Below are 23,503 nucleotides of genomic sequence, written 5' to 3'. Positions count from 1 at the left end.
TATCATCTTGTCTTTTTATGGCTTTTACTTCAAACCAAATATATCCAGTTCCTTTTACCTTTCATCCTAGAAAATAAATAACCAGCAAATCTGGTCACATGAAATTGCAAAGAAGTCTGGCCCCAAACAAGGGCAAGGAAATAAATAAGCAATTTTATCACTTCCAAAATTAGTTTTTTTGTTTGTTTATTAATAGACTCGGGGCAGCTTACAAAAGAGGGATAAATTACAAAAAGAAATGTATAATGTAGAAGAAATCCAACAATCACAAGTCTAAAATCTAATTACAAAAAACTTTGTCTCAAAAATTTCCAACTGACAGCTGAAATCTAAGCTTTTATCTTAGCTAGAATTGTGATGTCATTAGTGGATGTGTGGGCTTATCCTAGGAACAGTAGAAGAATCTGAGATTTTTCTACCAGTATTTGCTATAATAAGATTTTCTGCATTTGTCAGGAAGTTAGTATTTTATTTCAAATGAATTTATTTCCCTGAAAAACCTCTCTTCCTAGGCATTAGAAAATTGGCCCAGCTGCTCCATCTGTTTCCTTGACTTGCTCATTTTAACATCTATGTAATCATTTGTTCATGGCATAGGAACTGTGTTTTTTTAAAAAATCTATTTGGGTGTTATTATTTGGCAGATGAAAATCCATAGTTGCCATTTGAAATGAACTAACAATAAAGCTCTTATCTGTAAGATTAAGCTTCATGTAATAAAAGAGCACTGATTAAACTTCATAGAATACTAAAATCTTGCTAGAAAAGCAGTGCAACTAACTCACAATAGAGTTTCCCTTAGAACCATAGCTGATATCTGTGACACTTACCTGTATTCTTGGTGACTGCTGTCGTACTGGTAACAGTCAGCTGCACAGTCACACTGCAATGGGCAACCTTCTTCATATTCTGCATATTGTATGGCGTATTCTTCTCCATCTACCATATGATGATTTTCTATCACTCTGTCCAAGAAAAAAAAGGGGAAAATCGTCCTTTAGAGTTTACCCAATATATGTAGTATTATGTGGAAAGCCCCACTGTGAATATGATTTTATTCATGCTTGCACCAGGATTCTTTGTGTCTCTAACAGCACATTGTAAAACAACTGACAAAACAAATCTCATTGTTACTATAGGCCACAATCACATTTAAACTTCTTTTCTGTAATGTTTTGTCAGTGTGTGTGTAGGCGTGTACAGTATATATGGATGATATAGATGTACAGTACGTATGTACATATCCATTCTAATTATAAGGGAAAATGGAGTGATTGAGTAAAATGTCAATCTTCAGCAAATTTGCAGGAGTTAATATATTCCTAGTTCATATATATATTCCTAGTTCAGATTAATTCCTCAAATCCTCAATTTGGAACTACAATTGAGAACAAAATTTCTGTTGCTAAGTGAGACGGTTGTTAGGTGAATTTTGCCCCATTTTTTGGCATGGTTGTTATGTTAATCACTACATTCATTAAGTTAGTAACATGGTTGTTAAGTGAACCAATTGACTTTGCTTGTGAGATACAAAAGGTGATCACATCACTCCAGGACACTGCAACTGTCATTAATGTGAGTTAGTTTCCAAGCTTCTGAATTTTGACCTGACTATGGGGATACTGCAGATATGAAAAACAGTCATAAGTGATTTTTTTTTCAGTGCCTTTATAACTTACAATGGTCTCTAGACGAACTGTTGTAAGTTGAACACTATCTGTACTTATAAGGCTGTCCACCCCATTTTTACACATGTTGAGTGGTGTTTCTAAAATTCATTTGACAAGTTGTTTTAAAGTAAGTTTTTGAATAAATTATCTTTCAAAATATATTTAGGTATGTACACGTTGTCTAAAGATATGTTTTAAAATACAGCTAGTTCTCAACTTACAACCACAATTGAGCCAACATTTCTGTTCTGAGACATAACAGCAATGTTTCTGTTGTTAAGTGACTCTGGCTTCCCCATTGACTTTGCTTGTCAGAAAGTATGAATTAGTTGCCAAGCATTTGAATTTTGATCACATGATCATGGGATGCTACAAAGGTTGTAACTGAAAAATGGTCATTAATCACTTTTTTCAGTACTGTTGTAACTTGGAACAATCACTAAACCAGTGTTTTTCAACCAGTGTGCCGCGAGACATGGTCAGGTGTGCCGCGAAGCTCAGAGAGAGAAAGAAAAAGCAAGAGAGAGAAAGAAAACAAGAGAGAAAGAGAATGAGGGAAAGAAAGCAAGAGAGAGCAAGCAAGAGAAAGAAAGCAAGAGAGAAAGAGAACGAGAGAAAGAAAGAAAGAAAGAGAGAGAGCAAGAGAGAGAAAGAAAGCAACACAGAGAGAGAGAGAAACAGAGGGAGGGAAGGTGGGAGAGAAAGACATAGAGGGAACTAAGGAGGGAGAGAGAAAGAGAGCAAAAAAGAGGAAAGAAGGAAGAGAGAAAGAAAGAAGGATGGAGAGAGAGAGAAAAAAAGAGGGAGAGAAAGAGGGAGAGAGAAATAGAGCGAAAGGGAGGGAGATAATTTTTTTGTCCAAACTTTTTTTAGCCGCCCCCCCCCTCAATGTGCCCCATGGTTTTGTAAATGTAAAAAATGTGCCGCAGCTCAAAAAAGGTTGAAAATCACTGCACTAAACAAACGTCTATGTCAAAGATTACCTGTATTTTAATGCATCTGAGTATTATATCACAAAATATGGGAAAAGGCTTCACCCAAAGAATAATTCTACTATAAACTCACATTGAAATGTATAAAAACTCAGTTTTGGCATTGTACATGCCCATGCACCCATATGCGCCCACACAGCATGGGAGGAGGCAAACCGGTGGCGAGGTAAGTCCTGCTGCATTACTATTATTCTTCTCATCCTTCCTAGTACCTATCTCTTCCCAGTTATGACTATAATAATGTTTCTTGTATCTTTACAATTTGTATTGTTTTATTTGTTTTCTAGTATGATATGATTGCTTATTAGTAACCTATGACTATAACCAAGTGTTGAATCTTATGATTCTTGATTAATATATTTTATTTTCCTTTATGTACACTGAGAGCATATGCACCAAAAACAAATTCCTTGTGTTTTCAATCACACTTGGCCAATAAAAAATTCTATTCTATCACAAAAAATGACTTGGGTGCTGCATCTTGGATCGAATCCACAACTGCCAAAGCCCTCATGACATCTCTGTAAATACTATTTATGATCCAGATAATATTTTAAATCTAGGAATTTGCCTGTCGTTTCCTACATTATTTCTTGGATTAGGTAGAATGGGAATAGGAATCCCTTCAATTGTATTTATTTATTAAAAAATAATCCATGTGTTGTCGATAAAAACCAATTTTTTTACTGAGAGCTGTCTGTCTTTAAAATTCCAAAAAGTATTGTATCAGCATCAAAGCAATGCCTCCCCGTCACCACCAACAACAACAAAAAATCCAGCATGGACAGAAATAAGAGAGAATCACTATAACATTTGGAAATGTCAACCCCCTCTGCCTTTGTCTCTGCTTTTTCAGAAAAAGCATATAATTACAATATTATGGCTGACTAATGTTTTTTGGAGGTGGAATTCTCCAGCCTTCTCTTGGAAAGAAATCAGGAGGGGAAAATTGCAGCAAGAGTAGTATATCCCAGCAGATACTGCCTGGGAGACATTAATCTCTGCTGTTCAAGAAATTTAACCCGATTATAAGCCAAGTGAATAATTGGCTGTTGTAAAGGAAATGAACCCCAGGATGTTTGAGGGAGCGATATCGGGCTGGAGAAATGAAAAAAGGGAGCATAGCTTTCGGATGGGTAAAAGGCCTACTCATAAAAAGCCTACTCCAGGATAAAAGATAAAGTATCCTTTGAGTCAAAAGTTTGGCCTTTGGTAAGTTCATGGACATATCCATGAATTCTTCTGGTTAACATTGCAGACTTTTTTTCCTGTTGTTATTGGAGAGTAAACGGAGGAAAATTCTTACAAACAGTACTCATGAGCTTCAGTTCATGATTGCCTTGTGACAGAGGACTGAGAAGGGGATTGTATCACCTGTGTGTCCAGTTTAGGTTTTGTTTTTGTTTTTTTGCAATAATTTGTGGGCTGGAGAACAATCAAACAAAATACAAATATTCTTCCATTGAAAGAAAAGTTGAATCTCATTGTTCCCTATTAGATCTGACTTCATGATACTGCCATGTATTCATAGCTGATATGGTAGATTGCAAGCTACAGAACAGCATCATAAAGCAGGCTGTACATCCTTCACTAGTTGGCAACAAAGGTCCGGAGGCGGGGCATCCCAGTGGCGGCGGCTTGGGTTTGTAAGGTGAAAATAGTTTGGAAGAAGAGGCAAAAAAATCTTAAACCCCGGGTTTGTATCTCAAAATGTTTGTATGATGAGGGGTTTGTAAGACGTATCACTGTACTCTCTCTTCTATTCTTTCTCTAATTCTGTTTCCTCGAAGGTGTCCTCTATTACCTTCATTGTGTATTATTATGAATTGGACAAAATAAATAAATAAATAATTATATCACAAGATCAACCAAAAGAAAATTATGTTGGGTCAGGCCAAAAGCCTAACTAATCCAGCCCAGGCAAGCCAAAGGGTTGGACATCCATGATCTAGACCCCTGATTCCCAACGTGGGCCCCACACCCCACAGGGAGGGAGGGCAATTTGAATTTTTTAATGGGGGCGATTGGAACCGTGTTTAAACCAAATTAATGGCCTTTTAGGCTTCCTCTGCATGTGTAGAGTTCACTTTTTGAATAGTAAGAATTATATATCATGGGGGGGGGCATCAGGATTATAGAGATGCTTGGGTGGGACATGTCCAAAAAAAGGTTGGGAACCACTGATCTAGACCAAAAGATGGAAACTCTTCAGAATCGGGCATCCCTAAAAGCCATTTAGTTTTGCAATGTTGAGTTTCCCATCCAAACCCCCTCAGCCTCCAGACACAAAGACAGAACCTCTCCAGAATCGTTTTGATGGGCAGGGTGGAGATATAAAATTACTTTGTAACATTATTACATAAAGTTATTATATCATATTGATGATAGTTCACTTCTTGTTGCCAGACGACCTTATCTAGAAATGCCATAGGTAAGGACATAAACAAGAGTGGATGCTGAACGGAATGCTACCTATTCCCTAATCTGATCCAGAAGTATACGATGCTCGGTGGTGTGCTGAAAGCTACTAGGAGGTCAAAAGAAGAGATGACTATTATCCACTTTTGCCACCTACAACCACGATCAATGCTATTTCAGTCCTCTGCTTAACTCTTGGGTGTGAGAACAAGCATATCCCTAATTTTCATCTCTAAAATGATGGCGGATACAACATAGTCATGAAGAAAAAGACTTCTTTGGTTGGGATGATGAATTTAGCCTGAATTGAATGAGTCTTGACATGATCCATCCACAGTTTAGGAAGAATACTTCAAAAACCAAGGGTTAGAATAACAAAAAGCAATCTCTTTGCAGGCTTGCCCAGCCAATTAACCTTTTCTAGTGATCAAGATTAATAATGAACTTAATGAACTATCTGTTGAATGCTCAGTCAAGTACATTTACAGGAGTACCCAGGTGCATGGGAAAAAAATTGGATAAAATAAAACAATGATGTACCAAAGATCAGGGGAAGATCAAAATACAACTGCTGGAAAAAAGAGCTGGCCAGGACATGAATTTTGATGATGAAGAACAGCCAAATCCCTTTCTAATAGTCTTCTCCATTAGTCTTTTGTAACAATATTCCAGGCTAAAAACCAGCTGGTCAGAATCAACACATAATAGATTATAAAACAGGAGACAAAAAGAAACTCTGCTTGCCTATCTCTAGGTGTGCTTGTATGAGAAGTATAAAAGCATAAAAGTATACAAATACTATGTACTGATTATATCACTTAAATTTTCTTTATTGCCTTTAGCTATGATGCCCTTTATAATGTACTATATGTCTATCTCTTTTTTTGTTATACATGTTTAGTATTATGTTTGCCATTGTTTTGTTCTTTCTTTTTTTCATTAGTTGTTTTTATTTCTTTTTAAATGTGTATAACTAATAGACTATTTTTTTTTAAAGAGAGAGAGACGTATAAAAGCTTCTTCGATCCATACATTGTAATTTTATTAGCTCTTTTCTGTCTGCTACTTCTCTGCTATCTCCTCAACTCAGCAATCCTTCTAGAGTTACAAGATAACTTTTTCCAACTATCTGACGACTAATTTAGATAATTCTCCTCCTAATATTAGTTGGGAAAATTGTGTTCATCAGCAATGAGTGCCTCTAATTAGTAGTGCTGGAAGTGAGGAATGCACTTAAGGGATAACTATATTCAAGCTGTGATTCAATAAACCTGTTCAATAATTGTACTATACTGAGAAACTCTTACGTTCTGGAGTGATTGAACCAGCTAAGGACAAAGTTCCCGAGAAAGAGGAAAAGGATTGTCTATGATTTTTTCCTTAAGATGCATTTCCCCAGAATTGAAATTATTGTGGAGTAAAGTCCAGACCCCCATCTGAACTGGACCATCAAAGAGGCTACAGAACCATCAAAGAGGCTACTGTGTTTCCTAATAAATATTTATAGACAGGAGAGGTTCTTACAACATCTTCCTCTGCCTCTACTATGGTTTCATGGATAAAAATTTAAATATCTTTAATCCAGCATTTTGCAATATGGTTCCTTTCCAGTAGCCATATTGGATTATAATTGAGAATAATCACCAGTAGTGATGGGCGAACCCAACAGACAAACTTTACACAAAATTTGGATGAACCCGAACGGGGAATCTCTCCCACAAAGACATTCCGGGGGCGGAGCTTTGACGTCACTGGCAGGTTGCTAAGGACGCCAAGGTGATCACTTCCTGGATTCCATGGAATCCAGGAAGTGATCACCTTGGCGTCCTTAGCAACCTGCCGGTGACATCAAAGCTCCGAACACCGAACACAACCCCGAACTTTGCCCGAAGTTTGAAAACATTTCGGGTTTGGGTTCGGCATACTGAACACCGCAAAATTCGGCATGGACCCGAATTGTGCGGGTTCGGTTCGCCCATCACTAATCACCAGCACTCTAATTATCTGATATTTGGGGCACACTGCTCCTACTATTTTTATGGCATTGGTGGCAGTTATATCTTAAATAAACTGGGTAGAATGATGGACAGGTGATGTGTGAGCACCAGAAGGCTTGTATTAATTGTATCAGAGCATGGGCGTCAAATTCATGGCGTCACATTGTCATCACATGATGTATCATTATATTTTCCCCCTTCGTAGAGCTGGGGTTGGTGTGGCCTGCGTGTGACGCATCCAGTTTGGCACCCTGTATCAGAGCAACACTAAGTGATGAAATTTTAACTGACTGCCATGGGATTTGCTTCTTTTCTTCAGCGGGTGGGAAAAAAAGAATACCAAATGGAAAGTCCAGCTCTTCCTTCTTGCTGGCATGCTGAGTTTCTACATGCAAGGATTTGTGGGCAACTAGACTCTTCTGAGTCTGCTCCACAGAGCTGGAGAAAGAGAAGCCAAACTGATGTGATTGCATAGCAGCCTCTCCATACTCACATGTGCCGTCCGTGTTGGTCCTCACGGGTGAGAACACCCTCCTTTTCCATCAACATTTGCCGGAAGGTGCCAACCTTCTGCCGGATATCCTCTTCAGAATACCTGTTAGGAAGGAAGGAAGGAAGGAAGGAAGGAAGGAAGGAAGGAAGGAAGGAAGGAAGATGGGAAGCACATCAGTCATGATCAGAGTTCGCTCTCCTACAGATATCCATCTTTTCTTTTCTTTTTTTAAAGTAATTTTTATTAATTTGTTTTTTAAAAAGCATAATCAAGAAAATATATACATTGACATATTTGCAATATTTGCAATACACAAAAAAGAAAATAGAAAAACATACATACACTTCTAAACCAACAAAAAACACCTGGACAATTACAAAATTACAAATAACATAGAAATATCATCAATTTCCTCTTGACAGAAGGAGAGTTACAGTCTTGTTGCATATTAAATTATTTTCTGGTGAATAGAAATCATCGGCATTCACTGTTGTTCTTTTTGGTTATCAATGTCTTCTCTATTATTATTATAATTATTATTATTATTATTAAACCGCCTTCCGTACCCTTTTTTATTAATTAATTTAGTTACATAAAGATTTGTTTTCACAAGAAAATTGTTGTAATTGCATCATATTTCATCTTTCTGTCAATAAATACATATCTTAAAGCATCATTATTATCGTAATTCAATTTGAACTTCTATTTCTCCTCTTAAACCAATCATAAAATATGTTCCATGTTTTATAATAACCGGAGTCTTCTTTGTTTTTTAATTTTAATGTTAAGGCATCTAGTTCTGCACAGTCAAGAATTTTCTTTAATATTAATGAGTCTTCTGGAGGGTTAGTTTTTTTCCAGCATTGGGCTATTGCCATTCTAGTTGCAGTCAGTATGTGTATCAGCAGATAATATTTATTTTTGTCTAATTTTTTATTTATTATTCCTAGTATTATTTTTTATTTATTATTCCTTCCGGTCTTCTGTTTATTTTGATTTGGAGTATATCTGTTAGCCAATCTTGTATTTTAATCCAAAATTTCTTTATTTTTGGGCAGGTCCACCAGATGTGGTATCCATCTTTTCTTTATTAAAGGAACCTCCTCCAAATACAAATCAACCATCTTTTGACACCTCCTTTTCCCCCAAGAACACCCTGCTAAGGATCTTTAGAATCTGGGGCTACTGGCTATCTCTTTCCATTTCCCCATATTACCATATTTTTGGAGTATAAGACACACCAGAGTAGAAGATGCACTTAGTTTGGGCAGAGGAAACTAGGGGGGAAATAATCTACCTACCAGGTATGCATCTGCCTAGCATCCTTAGTCTGGTCAGCTTCAGCACATAATTTTATCCGGGTTAAGTGTGGGAAAAACCTTTTTTGGAGGCAACAGCAATGAAAACAAGCCTGCAAAGACTTAGGGCTGGGGAAAAAACTTCAGAGTAGCAATAAAAAAAATCCTGAAAACACACCCAAATTTCCATGCTTCTTTAAGGAAAAAGATGCGTCTTATACTCCAAATAAATATGGTAATTTAGTAACAGAAGACTTTGTGTTGCCTTGCTGAAGGGACAGCACCAACAAGAAACTGCACTGTTGGTCTCATTCTGCTTGGTCTACTACAGCATCTCATCCTTGATGCTATAAGGTGCTGAGCATATCATCTGCCTTTGGTCTCCGTGGCAGAGCTTTTGGGATTCAGTTGTGCACACAGAGTCCAGGAATTAAGATATCAAAAATTCTTATTCATCTCACTTCAAAGAATATAAAGCAACGCATTTGGGAGTCCCGTAGTGACTCAACAACGTGGAATAGACCTCACAGGCATACAAGGAGGAAATTAGGAAGGGATGGATACTGAAAGAACTGATGTATGCTTTCACACAAGTTTGAAAATGGGCCTTATTTCAAAGTGCAGCTTTGCCTTTGGAATGGTACTGGTACTTATTATCTTATACAGACAGCTCAGATCAAATAATGTGTTGTTATTGTGGGAGGGATGACACCTATATTAACAGAATAACAGAGTTGGAAGAGACTTGGAGGTCTTCTAGTTCAACCAACAAATGCTCTATCCTCCACATTGGCAAAAAGAATCCTAATCCGCACATACGAACTGAATAAACAATGTCTCACTGCCAACCCACATTCTGTAAAGGACCTTGGAATACTAATATCGAATGACCTAAGTGCTAAAGCCCACTGCAACAATATCGCCAAAAAAGCCTCTAGAGTTGTCAACCTGATCCTACGCAGCTTCTGCTCAGGCAACCTCACCCTACTCACAAGAGCCTACAGAACTTTTGCCAGACCCATCCTAGACTACTGCTCATCTGTCTGGAACCCATACCACATCTCAGACATCAACACCCTTGAAAATGTCCAAAGATATTTCACCAGAAGAGCCCTTCACTCCTCCACTCGAAACAGAATATCCTACGAAAATAGACTAACAATCCTAGGCCTAGAAAGCCTACAACTACGACGCCTAAAACACGATCTGAGCATTGCCCACAAGATCATATGCTGCAATGTCTTACCAGTCAATGACTACTTCAGCTTCAACCGCAATAACACAAGAGCACGCAACAGATTCAAACTTAATACGAACCGCGCCAAACTTGACTGAAAAAAATATGATTTCAACAATCGAGTTATCGAAGCTTGGACCTCACTACCGGACTCACTTCTCCCTTAGACTCTCCATGATTGACCTCTCCAGGTTCCTAAGAGGCCAGTAAGGGGCGTGCATAAGTGCACTGGTGTGCCTTTCGTCCCCTGTCCAATTGTCTTTCCTTTCTTTCACCTATCTTATATATTCTCTTCCTTTCATATATCCTCTCCTCTAAGTTCACCTTCACCCTCTTTTATATTATCACATGTCTATTTTCTTCCTATGTATTTATGTATTGGACAAATGAATAAATAAATTAAATAAATAAATAAACTTCCTGCTCTGGCAGGAAAGCCTGTACCATTTCAGACAAATGATTGTCCAATCTCTTCTTTAAAATTTCCAGTGTTGGAGCACCCACAACTCCTGGAGGCAAGCCGTTCCACTGATTAATTGTTAATTTCTCCATAGTTCTAGTTTGATTCTCTGTTTGATTAGATTTAGATTTAATTGGATTTGTGTGCCGCTCCTCTCCGAGGACTTGGGGCGGCTCACAGCTTGTACAAAAAACCAGAAAAACAGTAATAACAATCCAATTAATAGTACGTTAAAACAATCTTTAAAATTCCAATTAAAAAACTATCTGCATAGTTCAGGAGGGAAGTGTTTTTAATAGGAAAGTGAACACAAGAACAAGGGGACACAATCTGAAGTTATTTATTATTATTTTATTATTTATTAGATTTGTATGCCGCCCCTCTCCAAAGACTCGGGGCGGTTGAGGGAAAGTTGGGGTAAAGATCAAAAGCAACATGAGAAAATATTATTTTACTGAAAGAGTAGTAGATCCCTGGAACAAACTTCCAGCAGACGTGGTTGGTAAATCCACAGTAACTGAATTTAAACATGGGATAAACATATATCCATCCTAAGATGAAATACAGGAAATAATATAAGGGCAGACTAGATGGACCATGAGGTCTTTTTCTGCCGTCAATCTTCTATGTTTCTATGTTTCTACCATTACCATTCATTCAACAATCATACTAAACATTCATTGGTCAGGGGGGAAGATCCAAAACCCCCAGGCCTGGTAGCCAAGATGAGTTTTTAAATTCTTTCGGAAGGTGAGGTGGGGCAGTGCGAATCTCTGGGGGGAGCTGATTCCAGAGGACCGGGGCCCCCACAGAGAAGGCTCTTCCCATAGGTCCCACCAGCCAGCATTGTTTGGTCGTCGGGACCCTAAGGAGACCAACTTTGTGGGACCTCCCACAAGATTGGTCTCCTTAGGGTTCCGTCGACCAAATCCCACCGGTCGCTGTGATTTGTGCGGCAGAAGGCAGTCTCGGAGATAATCTGGTCCTATGCCATGTAGGGCTTTATAGGTCATAATGAACACTTTGAATGAGTTTCCATCCATTACTTCTTTTTTTGTATTCATGTGCTTTGAGAATAGGTTGATTCCTTCTTTTTTGTAGCAGCCCCTTAGTTGGAACACATATTAACAATAGCCACCCAAATCTTCTTAGCATTGATGGCTATCAGGCAATATACTGTACACAGTGGCCACCCCTAGCAGCTTTCCCTCTATTCAACTGCTAAACTTACTGCCCCCATCTTGTATTTGTATTTATTGGATTTGTATGCCGCCCCTCTCCAAAGACTTAGGGCGGCTAACAGCAATAATAAGAGAGCATACAATAATAATCCAATACTAAAAACAATTAAAAACCCATTATTATAAAAAAACCAAACATACATAGAGACATACCATGTATAAAATTGTAAAGGCCTAGGGGGAGGTGGGTTTTGAGTAGCTTATGAAAGGCAAGGTGGGTGGGGGCAATTCTAATCTCTGTGGGGAGTTGGTTCCAGAGGGCCGGGGCTGCCACAGAGAAGGCTTTTCCCCTGGGTCCCGCCAAGTGGCATTGTTTAGTTGACGGGACCCGGAGAAGACCCACTCTGTGGGACCTAACTGGTCACTGGGATTCGTGCAGCGAGTCTTCAATTACCATATATGTTTTTCAGCAATTATAAAAAAAATATTGAATGCTTTCTTCAATTTAGCACAGAATTTAGCAAAAAGATGAGATGTAACTTAGAGAAACAATTAACAAATCAAACTTCTTAATGCCTCTATGCTTAACTTACTCCAGTGAATGGAATCAGCCATAAATCAGACATTTCCCTCTTCAAAATTTCATTTACTTTCCCCTATTTTCAGAGGCCAGTATCCACCTGGCTAATCACTGACTGTCTTCACACTTTACTCTCAGCCTTAACGTGCTTTGTTCAGTTTTCACTTAGTGTGATGTGTGAAGCCAGTCACCATGCCTTATTTAACAAATCCTATTTAAATTAAATCAGGATTCTAAGCCATGTATGCAGCCAGCCACTGACCTGATTTCTGGGTACATCAATGCTTCAGAATGTCCACGGAAGGCTGATTCCTAAACTGGGGTGAGGAGGGTAATTACCCTCAAGGTGGTAATTTGAGCATGTCCTAATTGTACAAACAAAACAATTTGTAATTGCTTGATTGTGAATTGAGGGTCAAATTTAGGACTGCCACTGTTAAGATAACGTTAAAATAAGAGATTCTGCGATTTTTATTGGGTTAATGTCATTATTTGAGACTGAGAAAAGGGTAATTGGGTCAGAAAGTTTAAGAACCACTCCCCTTGAAGTTTAACAAATTAACAGAGTTGGAAGGGACCTTGCAGGCATAGTTCCCTGTAAGGTGCGCAGCGCGCTGGAGCGCCGACAAATCCTAAGGACACCCCAGAGTTTTCCAAGCTGGCGCACCGACCGAGAGCTTATCCGCTCCTCCCAAGCTTTCGGCGGGGGGAAAAGCCCCTGCTCCCTCGGCTCTGCCATTGGCCGCGGCCATCTCCTCCCACGCCCTTCCACTTCCCTGGAGCTGGGGGCCCCCACTGCCACTTCCTCGCCTCGCCTCTGTCCCCATTCTGTTCGCCTCCACTTCATCCGCCAGCCTTCACGCTTTTCTTTCGGTGGAGGAGCTAAGCGGCTGGAGACCTTAAAACAAAGGAATCAATGTAAAAGCGCCGCTGGGCTTGCAATGTCTCCGTCCGCTTAGCTTTTCTTGTCCAGCCCGAAGTATATGGTAAAAGCCCTTAAATAATAACAGAGAAAAAAAACCCCAGCCCTCACCTGTTTTTATTAATAGTTATGTTTTTGGATTTGCTGGTTGTTTTTGTTTTAATAGTAATAGAGTTTGGTTTTATTTTATTATTAATTTCTTTTAATAAAAAGAAGGGATTGATTGATTGATTGATTGATTTACTTACTTACTTACTTACTTACTTATTTATTTATACTTCTATGCCATCCAGTCCCAAGGGGACTGCCGCTCAGACACTATACTTTTCTGCCCACCCCGAAAAAAAATTAGAGGGAACATTGCTTGCAGGTCAATTAAATTTAAAGTAATTTAAAGTAAATTTAAATTACATTTAATTTACTTTAAATTAAATTTAAATCAATTAAAATTAAATTAAATATTTAAATTGAAATAAAGTTAAATCCCCAAATAAGGAGTGAGTTTACTTCTCTATCCTCTACAACAGAGGTATTATGCATGTTTCTACTGCTTTGTTAAATTATTCACGTATGTGGGGTGGGTGGAGTATTTTCCATGTAGCTCAGCCACCCAGAGTCACTTAGCAAGTAGGCAGCCATAAATACTGAATAAATATGGTTTTTTTTAAAGTATGAATAATTAAATATGGCATAAGCTCTAGATTCCATGCAGGTCAAAGGGTCTTTCCCCATGACTGAATTAAAAAGCTTCTTACTCTTGAATGAGCAAAAGGCAATCCCAGCATTAAATTTGCTATTCCCCTTACCAAGTCCGTATCTCGCTTCTATTGTTCTTCTCCCCAGTCAGAGCAAATCTTGACCCTGAAGACTCTTCTTCACTTAATAGTTAGGAATTGAATCCCTGTATTCAGGGGGCCGGGATGTCTTTATCTCCTTCTCTGAAGCATTCATCTATTTTAAGTTGAAAAGAGTTCTTCTCTCCAAAGTAAATGCTAATAACGTTTAAGAGATTTTATAGTGTGCACACAAGGCTGTTGTTAGACATTGTTCAAACAAGTGAGGAAATGCTCTTTTTATATTGTCACAGCTTCTAACACTTTATCTCACTCATGGGCTAAAGACAAGAGGAAAGTCATATGAAAGGAGGGGAAAATAAGAACGATTGCAGAATTATTTGGGCTTGTACATAATTAATGCCCAGATTCGCCTGGTGCACCAGTTGCGGCCCTATTTGGACAGGGAGTCACTGCTCACAGTCACTCATGCCCTCATCACCTCGAGGTTCGATTACTGCAACACTCTCTACATGGGGCTACCTTTGAAAAGTGTTCGGAAACTTCAGATCGTGCAGAATGCGGCTGCCTGAGCCATCATGGGGCTTCCTAGATTCGCCCATGTTTCTGCAACACTCCGCGGCCTGCACTGGCTACCGATCAGTTTCCGGTCACAATTCAAAGTGTTGGTAATGACCTTTAAAGCCCTACATGGCATTGGGCCAGAATACATCCGGAACTGCCTTCTACCTCACGAATCCCAGCGGCCGATAAGGTCCCACAGAGTTGGCCTTCTCCAGGTCCTGTCGACCAAACAGCCTTCTCTGTGGCGGCCCCAGCCCTCTGGAACCAACTCCCCCCAGAGATTAGAATGGCCCCCACCCTCCTTGTCTTTCACAAATTACTTAAGACCCACCTTTGTCGCCAGGCATGGGGGAGTTAAGTTATCCTTTCCCCCTAGGATACTACAAGTTATGCATGGTATGTTTGTGTGTATGTTTGGGTTTTTTTTTTTTTAATAATAAGGGTTTTTTAGTTGTTTTTATTAATTGGATTGTTCATGTTGTTTTACCACTATTGTTAGCCGCCCTGAGTCTGCAGAGAGGGGCGGCATACAAATCCAATTAATAATAATAATAATAATAATAATAATAATAATAATAATAATAATAATAATAACTGTACAGTACAGTGTTCCCTCGATTTTCGCGGGTTCGAACTTTGCAAAAAGTCTATACCACGGTTTTTCAAAAATATTAATTAAAAAATTCTTTGCGGTTTCCCGCCCTATACCACGGTTTTTCCTGCCCAATGACATCATATATCTTCACCAAACTTTCATCCATCTTTAATAAATATTTTTTAAAATAAACTTTAATAAAGAAACATGGTGAGTAATAATCTAAATGGTTGCTAAGGGAATGGGAAATTGCAATTTAGGGGTTTAAAGTGTTAAGGGAAGGCTTGTGGTTCTGTTCATAGCCAAAAATAGTGTATTTACTTCCCCATCTCTACTTCGCGGAAATTCGACTTTCGCGGGCGGTCTCGGAACGCATCCCCTGCGAAAATCGAGGGAACACTGTAATGTAAGATGCTTTTTGCTCTGCTATTGTATAAAGACACCCCTCTCTTTAGCCAAGACAGGAAAATGAAAATGAAAGCAGATGAAAAGTAATATCCCTACATCACATTTAACCAGGTGTGATGAAGATCTGGCATAGTGTTTCTCAACCTTGTCCACTTTAGGCTGGCTGGGGGATTCTGGGAGTTGAAGTCCACACAACTTAACATTGCCAAGGTTCAGAAACACTGATGTAGCAGCTGGTTTTGTACACTCCCCTGTTGATGTTGCTTAGTGTAATCCTTGATTTTGTTTGTTTAATGTGTTCGGTGAAGTTAACTCAAGTTGTTATTTAATTGTATGCCGTAGTGTGTGAACCCAGAAAATAGATTAATTCAGAAATCAGGTTAATTGTTATCAACCAATCAGTTAATCAGAATATAGCTGCTCAAGCAGCAGACCCTAATCTAGAAGAAAAAAAATAGATCCATCATAAACTGATTGGATTGAATTGAATTTGGATTTGATTCCAGAATTGCCAAACTCCAGACCAACTTATGTGGCTTTCTCTCTCTCTCTCTCTCTCTCTGTTTCTCTCTCTGTCTCTCTCTCTCTGTCTCTCTCTCTCTCTCTCTCTCTCTCTCTGTCTCTCTCTGTCTCTCTCTGTCTCTGTCTCTCTCTGTCTCTCTGTCTCTGTCTCTGTCTCTCTCTCTCTCTCTCTCCCTGTGTATGTGTATGTATATGTATGTAGGTCTTGGCATTTTCAGGTCTTTTCCCATGTAAGGTTGATGGAATCCTGGTGACGTTTCAACGAGGTCCCACTTGTCATCTTTAGGCTGGTGCTTTCAGTTTTGTGTTCAGACGAACAAAAATGTATATGTATGTATATATGTATGTACCATGTTTCCCCAAAAATACGACCCTGGTTTTTGTTGTTGTTTTTTTGAACCCTGAAATAAGAGGTTGGCCTTATTGCCATGCACTCAAAAGCCTGATTGGGCTTATTATCAGGGGATGTCTTATTTAGGGGGAAACAGGGTATATATGTATGTATGTATGTATGTATGTATGTATGTATGTATGTGTGTGTGTGTGTACATATGTATGTACATGCATACATGTTTCCCCCAAATAAAAGATCCCCTGGCAATAGGCTTTTGAGTGCATGGCAATAAGGCCAAGTCAGCGGTGGGCTACAAGCCGGAACGCTAAATTGCGCTCGCCATCGTGGCTCGTAAGTTCTTGCAGGACCAGTGTGATTTTGCTGCACCTGTGGAGGTAGCAAAATTGCGCCCATATTTCGGTGAGGTTTTACCTGCGGCTTTGTGCACGATCTTGCTACCTCCACGGGTGCAGCAGCAAAATCTTGCTGGTCCCACAAGAACTTACAAGCTGTGGCGGCAAGCGCAATTTAGTGCTCTAGCTCGTAGCCTACCACTGGGTCAAGTGCTTATTCCAGGTTTAAAAAAAAAAAAAAAAAATAAGACAGGGTCTTATTTTTGGGGAAACACCCTACATAAATAAAACCAGGTAAATCAAAATACATTGAAGGAACCAAGATAGGAAATGATGCTTCAGATATTCTACCAATTGGGAAATGAGGAAATGAAACCAAATCAAGCAGCTTGTTTCTGCTATTAAGATGGAAAGAAGAAGCTTGTGTGGGCTCTTACAGATGGCTCAGCTGCCATCAAAGCCCCGATGAATATTTCATGGCTTCCTTGCATGCTTAGCTTTTCAATAATAGAACAGTTGACTTTGGGTTGGCGTTCAAATACACAGAAGGGGCTCTCAGCTTCTCCCTACCTCTGTCAGCCTTCTCTCTGCCTTGCATATGTTTATTGCGGTCTCCCCTTTCCTCTCTTCATGAAACAGTAAGGAGCAAAACAGCTCCCTCTCTTTTTCCACATAGTTCTTACTCTCTATACATAGGTGAGACACAGGTGCCAAACTAGATGTAAGAGATCATTGCAGTGCAGATGATGGCGGTGATACTGGGTGTATTGTAATTCATGTTCGTATCTATATAAAACTACATCGTATCTTTATGTATTTTGATATTTTTCTGGTGGGGGTTTTAATTTCTCTGCTATGGTTTTTCAATTCTTATTCCCCAGACGCAGGTAAGACAGCTGTGCCAAACCAGATATAAGGGATCATTGTAGTGCAGATGATGATGATTACAATACTGGATATATTCTACAGGTAGTCCTTGAGTTACAACAGTTCATTTAGTGACCGTTCAAAGTGACAAGTGCACTGAAAAATGTGACTTGTGGCCGGAGTGGCGCAGCAGGTAGAGTGCTGTACTGCAGGCCACTGAAGCTCACTGTAGATCTGTAGGTCAGTGGTTCAAATCTCATCACCGGCTCAATGTTGACTCAACCTTCCAGCCTTCCGAGGTGGGTAAAATGGGGACCCGGATTGTGGGGGCAATATGCTGGCTCTGTTAAAAAGTGCTATGTTGTAAGCCACCCAGAGTCTAAGGAGAAGGGCGGCATAAAAATCGAACGAATGAATGAATGAATGAATGAATAAATAAATAAATAAATTTAGAAAAGAATTTTTACGGTTATGGCCTATGCAGCAGCCTTATGATGATGTGATCAAAATTCAGATGCTTGCTAACTGGTCCATATTTATGACTGTTGCTCTGCAAAGTGAATAGGGTAGTCAGATTCACTTCACAACTTAATATTGATTGTTTTTTCATTGCTCATTTGACCCGTATGACAATCCCAGCGACCGATTAGGTCCCACAGAGTGGGCCTTCTCCGGGTCCCGTCAACTAAACAATGTCGGTTGGCGGGCCCCAGGGGAAGAGCCTTCTCTGTGGCGGCCCCGACTCTCTGGAACCAACTCCCCCCAGAGATTAGGACTGCCCCTACTCTCTCTGCCTTCCGTAAACTCCTTAAAACCCACCTTTGCCGTCAGGCATGGGGGAACTGAAACACCTCCCCCGGGCATGTTTAATTTATACATGGTATGTTTGTGTGTGTGTTTGCTAGTAAAAGGGGTTCCTTTTAAATATTTCTAAATGTTTTTAAAGCTATTTGGATTTGTTATGATGCGCTGTATTTTGTTGTGAGCCGCCCCGAGTCTGCGGAGAGGGGTGGCATACAAATCTAAATAATAAATAAATAAATAAATAAATAAATAAATAAATAAATAAATAAATAAATAAATAAATAAATAAATAAATAAATAAATAAATAAATAAATAAAGTGTTGTACCACACGATTCTTGACACATGGATCTTTTTCTTTTAGGTACGCTGAGAGCATATGCACCAAGACAAATTCCTTGTGTGTCCAATCACACTTGGCCAATAAAGAATTCTATTCTGTTCTATTCTATTCTATTCTATTCTATTCTTCTATTCTATTCTACTAACTGGAATTTGGTCTTCGAAGAATCATACTTTGTGGAGCCATACTCGGTTGGGCTTTATTTTGTTTATTATAGAGCAATGTTTCTGAACCTTGGCTACTTTAAGATGTGTGGCCCTCACCTCACAGAATTCTGGCAGGTTTTGGGGGAAAAAACCCCACTGTTCTAAAGTAAAACCTGTGAACTCAGCTTCAAGCTAATTGTCTCTTTTGTTTTCTTCCCAGAAAGTAATTGGAATAGCCTCCATACAGAAGCTTCCAATTAACTGTTGTAGTGAATAAAACTGTAAAAGTTTTCTTGGCAAACAAATGAAGGTTATCCTAATTCTTCTGTGAGCATCAACAAGATACACCCGGTGTCAACTGATGCCACAGTTCTCGGCTGCATTAGCAGAGGGATAGAATCAAGATCACGTGAAGTGTTAAGGGGCGTGCATAAGTGCACCAGTGTCCCCTGTCCAATTGTCTCTCCTTATCTCATTTATCTTTTCCTCCTTTCAAATATGTTCACCTATACTTTTATATGTTTTCTTCTATTTTATTTATTTATATTATTACATATCTATTCTCTTCAATGTGTATTATGTATTGGACAAAATAAATAAAATAAAATAAAATAAAATATAAAATAAAATAAAATAAAATAATAAAGTAAAATAAAATAAAATAAAATAAAATAAAATAATAAAATAAAATAAAATAAAATAAAATAAAATAAAATAAAATAAAATAAAATAAAATAAAATAAAATAAAATAAAATAAAATAAAATAAAATAAAATAAAATAAATACCACTTTATAAAGCCACACTTGGAATACTGCATTAAGTTTTGGTTGCCACAATGCAAAAAGGATGTTGAGACTCTAGTAAGACAAGCACAACAAAGATGATTAGGGGACTGGAGGATAAAACATATGAAGAATGGTTGCTGGAAATGGATATGTCTAGTTTAGTGAAAAGGAAGGCTAGGGGAGACATGATAGCAGGAGCAGTGTGCCCCATATATCAGATAATTAGTGTGCTGGTGATTATTCTCAATCTCAGGGGTTGCCACAAAGAAAAGGGGGTCAAACTATTATCCAAAGCACCCAAGGGTAAAACAAGAAGCAATGAATGGAAACTAATCAAGGAGAGAAGCAACTTAGAATTAAGGAGAAATTTCCTGACAGTTAGAACAATAAATCAGTGGAACAGTTTGCCTCCAGAAGTTGTGAATGATCCAACAGTGGAAGTTTTTAAGAAGATGTTAGATAACATTTATCTGAAATGGTGTAGAGTTTCTTGCCTAAGCAGGGGATTGGACTAGAAGACCTCCAGAATCCCTTCCAACTCTGTTGTTCTATTCTATTCTATTCCATTCCATTCCACTCCACTCCACTCATTCCACTCCGTTCCATTCACCTGCTGAGGCAGTGGGAAAGTTAGATAAGGAGTGGAAAAGAACACAGAACACACCTATAAACAATCAAGAAAGAGAACCAAATCAGTTAACAGATGATCTCATGAATGGGTGTCAGGTTTTAACATTGTTGTTATTGTTGTTTATTAAATGGTAACTTAGCTGTAGTGACCAGAAACCTGGGAAGAAGCTTTCCAAATCCTTCTGAAACATTTCCTGCACTAATGATATTACCTAGTTTGGTCAATTAAATGTCTGCAAAAAACAACAACAACCAAGCTCAGAGAAGACCAAGAATCTTTCAGACTCTTCCTTATTGTCAGCCTTACAAGACAGACCAGATGAAAAAACCAGTATCAGGACCAAGTCGGCAAATGTTGTATTGCCTCTGTACAAATCGATGGTGAGACCACACTTGGAGTACTGTGTACAGTTCTGGTCACCACATCTCAAGAAGGATATAATGGAACTGGAAAAGGTGCAAAAAAGGGCAACAAGAATGATCAAGGAAATGGAGCACCTCCCTTATGAAACCAGGTTGCAACGCCTTGGTCTCCTTAGCCTTGAAAGTTGGCGTTTAAGGGGTTACCTGATCAAAGTGTATAAAATCATGCCTGGGATAGAAAAGGTGGATAGCAAAAAAATATTTTCTCTATCACACAATACTAGGACGAGGGGGCACTCCTTAAAACCCATAGGCAAGAAAGTGAGGACAAATCAAGGGAAATATTTCTTCACCCAGAGGGTCGTTGGTTTATGGAATTCACTTCCAGAAGAGGTCATGACAGCTGTCAACCTTGATAGCTTCAAGGCAGGATTAGACAGATTCATGGATGCCAAAGGTATCGGTGGTTATTGAAATTGATGTCCATGTGCTGCCTCTATGTTGGTTGAGGCAGGCAGGATTCCCTTGGGTACCATTTGTTGGGGGTCAAGGGAAAGGGAGGGTTTTGCCTTCTCTTTCTGCTCAAGATCCCCATGGACAATTGGTGGGCCACTGTGTGACATAGAATGCTGGACTTGATGGGCTTTGGCCTGATTCAGCATAGCTCTTCTTAAGTTCTTATGTTCTTAATTTTATGGTAACAATAAAAGTAAAATAACCTCCCAAATCCATTGCCAAGAAAACTTTAGAGTCTTGTTCAAGATGTCACCATGGGTCATTACTGACTTAGGCAAAGGACAAACAGATTAACAGAATCTTGCAAATATGAATAAGTTCCCCTTTTCCCTTCATTTGAACTAAGGAGGGGCTTATCTGAGATATTTTCTTAAGTTATTTTCTTGGCCTCTTTTATCTGATTGTTGACTTCGATAGTCTCTTTTCCTCCTGTCCTTTAAAGCCATTCTCTATGTCCTCCACACTTTCTGAACTCATTATAAATGAGGGTGAGATTTTTTAAAATTATTATTATTATTTCCAAGATTCTCTAAATATTGTAGGGGACTGGAAACCAAGACATACAAAGAGAGGTTGCTGGAACTGGGCATGGATAGTCTAGCAAAAAGGAGGGCCAGAGGGGACATGATAGCAGTATACAGATATTTGAGGGTTTGCTACAGAGAGGAGGGGGTCACATTATTTTCCAGGGCACCAGAGGGCCAGACCAGGAGCAACGGATGGAAACTGACCAAGGAGATATTCAACCTAGAAATAAAGAAGAACTTTCTGATGGTGAGAGCGATCAACCAGTGGAATAGCCTGCCAACAGAGGTTGTGAACGCCCCATCACTTGACACATTCAAAAGGAAACTGGACTGCCATCTGGCTGGGGTGGTGTAGGGTCTCCTGCTTGAGAAAGGGGTTGGACCTGATGACCTGCAAGGTCATTTTCAACTCTAATAATAAATAAAAATAAATATCTCTGTTTTTCAACCTTGGCAATTTTACAATATGTGGACTTCAACTTTTATAATTCTCCAGGCGGCATGCTGACTGAGGAATTCTGGAGTTGAAAGTCCACTCAAAGTTGGCAAGGTTGAAAAATGATTATTTATCTCTTGCAGTAAAGGTATCTTCCTGATATCAGTCCTGCTTATTTTTCCTCGCTCTCATCCCAGCTACATGGGGCTTGACAACCAGTTACAGAGCACATGGCAAGGTAGGTATATCATCATAAAAATGCAATGCTTAAATCCTAAAAGGAATAGCTTTTTCCTTTTTCCTGCCTCCAATCCCTAATTCAGTGGTAATCTACCTCTAGATAGAGAGGTTCAATTTAAGAATCATTATTATTATTATTATGTCAGTACAACACAGCCAACGAGATCACTATGCTGGATTTCGTATTTCATCACCAGTCGGGCGCTTCCCAAGCTCCTAGGACTGTGTGATGTAGCGACAAATTATGTTTGCTGATCCCAGTAAAATGGCCTTTTGCAATTGACAGATGGAGATTTTGTCAATTCCGATGGTTTCCAAATGTCCGCTGAGATCCTTTGGTACTGCGCCCAGTGTGCCAAGTACCACTGGGACCACTTTCTCTGGCTTATGCCAGAGTTGTTGCAGCTCGATTTTTAGATCTTCGTATTTCACTAATTTCTCTAGCTGCTTCTCCTCAATTCTGCTGTCTCCTGGGATTGTGATGTCAATGATCCATACTTTCTTTTTCTCCACAATCACAATGTCTGGTGTGTTATGCTTCAGAATTCGGTCAGTCGGAAGTCAGAAGTCCCACAGTAATTTTGCTTGCTCATTTTCGACCTCTTTTTTGGGCTTATGATCCCACCAGTTCTTTGCCACTGGTAAATGGTAGTTCCGGCACAAGTTCCAGTGGATCATCTGTGCCACAGCATCATGTCTATGCTTGTAGTCAGTCTGTGCAATCTTTTTGCAGCAGCTGAGTATGTGATCGATTGTTTCATCTGTTTCTTTACAGAATCTGCACTTTGGATCGTCTGTTGATTTTTCAATTCTGGCTTTGACAGCATTTGTTCTAATGGCCTGTTCTTGTGCCGCCAGTATTAGTCCTTCTGTCTCCTTTTTGAGTGTTCCACTTGTAAGCCATGACCAGGTCTTTTCTTTATCCACTTTGCATTATTATTATTATTATTATTATTATTATTATTATTATTATTTAGATTTGTATGCCGCTCCTCTCCGAATCGCGGCTCTAGTAACCATTGAGAAG

The 23,503-nt window shown here is 39.1% G+C and overlaps 1 protein-coding gene across 1 annotated transcript in view; it reads right to left on the bottom strand.

Annotated features, from left to right (window-relative positions):
- SRRM3 (serine/arginine repetitive matrix 3) overlaps positions 1–23,503 on the bottom strand; it is an 86,624-nt gene that overhangs the window by 47,688 nt on the left and 15,433 nt on the right. Inside the window, exons 2-3 of the mRNA XM_070742349.1 lie at positions 7,571–7,672; positions 831–965 (exon numbers count right to left, since the gene is read on the bottom strand). Of these exons, the coding sequence (XP_070598450.1) occupies positions 831–965; positions 7,571–7,672 (237 nt within the window). The remainder of the gene's footprint in view (positions 1–830; positions 966–7,570; positions 7,673–23,503) is intronic.

The sequence above is a fragment of the Erythrolamprus reginae genome, chromosome 1 (genome assembly GCF_031021105.1).
Source record: "Erythrolamprus reginae isolate rEryReg1 chromosome 1, rEryReg1.hap1, whole genome shotgun sequence".
Classification (NCBI taxonomy): Eukaryota; Metazoa; Chordata; class Lepidosauria; order Squamata; family Dipsadidae; genus Erythrolamprus; species Erythrolamprus reginae.
Note: the sequence above shows the minus strand (reverse complement) of the source record. Positions and strands in the feature narration are given on the sequence as shown.